This window comes from Etheostoma spectabile, chromosome 23, assembly GCF_008692095.1.
Source record: "Etheostoma spectabile isolate EspeVRDwgs_2016 chromosome 23, UIUC_Espe_1.0, whole genome shotgun sequence".
Taxonomy (NCBI): Eukaryota; Metazoa; Chordata; class Actinopteri; order Perciformes; family Percidae; genus Etheostoma; species Etheostoma spectabile.
Genome location: NC_045755.1, coordinates 18,141,002 through 18,145,646, shown reverse-complemented (window position 1 = coordinate 18,145,646; position 4,645 = coordinate 18,141,002). Strand labels below are relative to the sequence as shown.

The window sequence follows — 4,645 nt, the reverse complement described above, 5'->3', positions numbered from 1 at the left end:
GAGATCTGGGGAGCAGTTAACCATAGTCCTCATAAATCCACCGCAGTTTCAAATTACAACACAAAGAAAGTGAAAGGTAACGGACATTAGGCCGAAAAGACTGACACCCGCCGGAATTTCTGGCGGCACCTGAACAATCCCTGAAGTGGAACTTTGTGGAGCACAGCACAAACCAAAAGCTAAAAGACAAGTTGGGAAAGCTGGGAAATCTCTCAGTTCTGCATTCCCAGCCTGATATAAATGTCCCCGTTTATTCACAGCCTGGAAGACGCTCTCCTGCAGTAGCAGGAATTCAAATCCCCAAAGGAGAAAAATTCCACAACTATATAACATTTACAGCATATTAAAGCTCCATGTGACGCTTTATGATTGGGTTTCACAGGTGGAAAAGCTGATATAAAGACCACTTTGAAGAGCAGTATAGACTCAGATATTAGGATAAAGACCGGGAGTACATTACTGTCTCTTACAGTGTATTTTTGTTATTTGCATTACGGGCTGATCATCTCCATGATAACCTTATCACAGGCGGCAACACCAGCCACAAGAACAGCATTGTGACTCTAGCTTTGACCGCCACCCCCACCAAGATGTCAACCAAGTCAATGCCTCTCTTATCTGTCGTCCTCCTCCACTTCACTCTGCTTTCCATAACATCAGCGCGTGGAAACGACTCCTAAATGTCACTTTTATTCCCGGGATGAAGGCTTGATTTATGGCTGCTTGGCAGATGACCAGGGGAAAGGAAAAAGGGGAGGGAGGGATGAACACTCTCGTCCCACTGAACACGAGGGTCATGCACCCCAAACATCATCATTTGCCCTGACGTTTGTCAGTTAAATCTTTCCTAACAGAGGGAGAAAAAAACAAATGACTTCTGTGCTGTATGGAGAAGGCGGCTATTTGAACGATTCCCTGAACACAACAACAGGTCGTTTGCAGTTTCCCAGGTAAACCAGCACTCAACCCAAAAATCACAGCAGCCGATTAAAAAGCCTCATCACGGGATGATGCATACCACGCAACCGCACTGTCACCCGTTTGACTCCAGCGGCGGACTTTTGGTTGCACGTCTCTGTCCCTTTGTTTCTTGTCCCTGTACTGTCTCCAAGTAAATAACGGAAAAAATATTCTTTGATTCACCCAAATTAGAGCTAGGCAATATATCAATACTATATGGATATCGTGATTTGAGACTAGATACTAGACTAGGCTAGATATTGTCTTAAATGTTGGCTATCGTAATATCCTGTGTCGTAAGTGTTGTCTTTTCCTGGTTTAAAAGGCTGCGTTACAGTAAAGTGATGTCAAAAATCTCATTGTGATTACATTTTGTGAAAAAGCACCAATTGTCCAAAAATCCCCAAAATATCGCCACAGTATCGATATCAAAGTATTAGGTCAAAAATATTGTGGATATTTGATTTTCTCCATATCACCCAGCTCTAGTTTGTAATGGGATGTACTTAAGATCTAACTACTTTTTTGTGATCATCTTTTTAAAAATATTTTGTATATATTCAAACAAAACAAAATTACTGCTGCTAAGATTTCTGTCCTACACAAACTGAATTGAGAAACTGCTCTGCATTAACAATTACCACTAGGGGAGAGTAAGAAAAGTTTTTGGCATTTGTGTGAACCGGGCTCTTAAAATATATTTGTAGTACGAATGCAGTTAAAATGTAATGAAAAAGCATGACTCCACTTTGTCCAAAAACTGACAACAAAATATGATACTATCCAAGAGCAGAAAAGAAGGAATTAGAAAATTCCACATTTTTGTTCTTATGTTGGAGTGAGACCTCCACAGAAAACCAGAATCCACCAACTCAATGCAATGAGGGAGGACAGGGAGAACATTGTGACTCAGTGTTTCTTGGACTGACTTCATCTGGGTTTGTTCCTCATTAGACCAAGTCTACAAGTGTAGTGTGAGTGTGTGTGTGCACACACTCTCATTCCCCCCAAAACAACAGGTGCAGTTGGCACCCAGCGTGACCATGTGGGTACATCAACCATCAACGACCATTTTCACACAAATTGAAATCTTGAAGCAAAACAAAGACGGTCACATTCTTGTTCGGGAACGTATTTTTCCATAACATTATTTTCATAACATCAAGAGAAATTCCTTTAAAAAAGCCAGTGAGTCACTTCCAGAGCAGATCAGCCCGTCTGATTTCTTCAAGTAGTCTGGTAGGAGAGCATTTTACTTACTTTGAGGGCATTTAAACAGTTTCATTCAAACTTTGGGACCTTTAAATGCTTACTGCATTTTTATATAAAGACTGAATAAAGAATTAATGGGAACAGAAATCTGTTAAATGTTCAAGACATAAGAAACTTTGGCTCAAAGCCTAGTTTGGACCAAAGTCATGATGTAATCCTCCGTTTCTATCAATTTCCCGAAGCGGGGGGGTTTAGTTACATAGGTGATTAAAAACAATAACCAGCTGTTAACTGGAACTCACTTTGCTCAGCTCTGTTGGACTTATTTAGTTTTAATCTTACCAATGACTCCTCACTGTTGGCCCAGGGCAGAGAGTCAGCCTTCTTCACCGCGCTGTCGCAGGAGTCGTCCAGGCTCTTCATCGTCTTGTACTTCCTCATCATCAGGCTGTCCACCACCCAGAACATGATGGACTGCGGGGGGGCAGAAAGATGGGACTTAGGTTACTAAAGACTAAACTCACTTCTTATTAAAATTCCTTAAAGAGCCCCTATTGTGCTATTTTGGATCTTTCCCTTCTTTTAGTGTGTGGTATAGTTTTTTTATATGCATGTTATACATGTATAAAGTACAAAAAAAAACACATTTTACTCCAAATGGAGCTTTCTCTCCCACAGGCTTCCCCACATTCCTGTTTGGACTTCCTCAATTACTGATGTCATTGATTGAAAAAGCCAGCCCGGTTTTTCAAATGTGCTGCCCATAGGTGCTGGCTGAGCAAGCACAGCCCACCCAGCTGACCAATCAGAGCAAACTGGGATTTTTTGGGAAGGCGGGACAAGAGTGTTTTATGCAGATGAGCTAGAGCAATAGGCAGTATGAGAAACATGTTAGCCCATTCTATTAGACCCCAAGAGCACAAATATGATGCTGAAAAGGATTATAAGAGGGACTCTTTAACAAGAGAATATATAATAAGCCAATGCTACAACAAGATCATGAAAGTGCTGCTTACATTCACTATGAAGGGAACAATGAGCATGACCAGCACCAGCTCCAGCTGAGGGTTAGCAATGTAGCTTAGCAACACCTCCTGCAACTGGAACAGAAGAGAAGAAAGTTTAACATCTAAATGTGGTTATAAAACATGACAAAACACTGAATTCCTCTTATTTAGATTTTGAGGGTGTAAAATGTATCAATAGATATGTAGGACAAATGATGCAGAACAATTTCTAGGAAAATAAGACATGTTTAAGTGTTGAACCATTAGTTTTTACACACATCATTTCATTACAAAATATTATCAAATATATTTTTAAGATATTTCAGTCCACACAAAAACTGACCAATTTCTCAGTTTGTTTGTGGAAAAAAAAAACGTCAAAATGTATAATGTAAAATGTAAATGTATAAAAAAGTCCCAGGACGGCCCTCTTTCCCATACAGGATTTCTGCAGACTTGACCAAGTCAAATTTCAGACTTTTTAAGATAAAATCCGTTCCGAAAGAGACTCGCGCAGCCATGCACTCGGCTGTAGTATATACTGCATGTTGGTCTAATTTGTAGTCGTAATACAGCAAATTATATTTGGAGTAGTGAAAGAAAGAAGTACAACACCACGGAATACAAAAACATTATAAAGCGCTGCGGGAGCATTTGAGACCTACACTTTTGATTTTGAAATTTTAGACGTTTTAAGACTTTTTAAGACCCCCGCCGAAACCCTGCAATGGGACCTGAAAGCAGCAGAAGTAGATGTCCTTACTCTGGACCATCCGGGGACGAGCAGCACCAGGCTGATCACAGCTTTCTCCAGCACCATGATGAGCAGGTAGATGCCGCACTGACCCAGCCAGGCTGCGGCCTGGGGAGGGTCACCTGCAGGAGAAGAGATGGAAAAACATCAGTAAAATGAACCATATCACATAAATATATTGTTATTTTAGATTCAAAGCACCGCCGGTCTTCATGTGCTGCTCTAACACTAAAACAGAACTAAAAATGCATTTACAAATGTTGTAGTTTTCTCTTTTAATATCTTTTAATTTAATTTATTTTGATGGAAACAAAAAACATTTTTCATGTGTTGTTGTTTTTAATTTTATATATTTTGATAGAAACCGATTATATTATATGATTGAATGATTGACATTTTTTATTTAATTAGATTTATTTAGATTTTTAGCTTTTGTATGATTCAAATTGTGCCAACTGTGTGAGGTTCCTTGCATTACATTCATTGCATGACACATTCAGTATAAATCAATGTTAATTTAATTTTGTTTGCTTTAACCTTTGAACACTGTTTGTTGCTACCCACCCTTAATTTACAGTTTGTTTATTGTTTAACTGGTCTTATTTTAACATGAATAGCAATAAAAATTACAAAAAGTATTTTAATAAAACATTTATTGTAAAAAGAACTTTATTAGACATTAACAACTACAACGTGTGTGTGGGGGGGAGGG

General features: G+C 39.1%; 1 protein-coding gene across 1 annotated transcript in view; it reads right to left on the bottom strand.

Annotated features, from left to right (window-relative positions):
• The window catches only part of tmem110l (transmembrane protein 110, like), a gene marked incomplete at its 5' end in the record, with an annotated part of 16,794 nt that overhangs the window by 2,723 nt on the left and 9,426 nt on the right, over nucleotides 1–4,645 (bottom strand). The window contains 3 exon segments of the mRNA XM_032505867.1: nucleotides 2,515–2,646; nucleotides 3,189–3,272; nucleotides 3,943–4,055. Of these exon segments, the coding sequence (XP_032361758.1) occupies nucleotides 2,515–2,646; nucleotides 3,189–3,272; nucleotides 3,943–4,055 (329 nt within the window).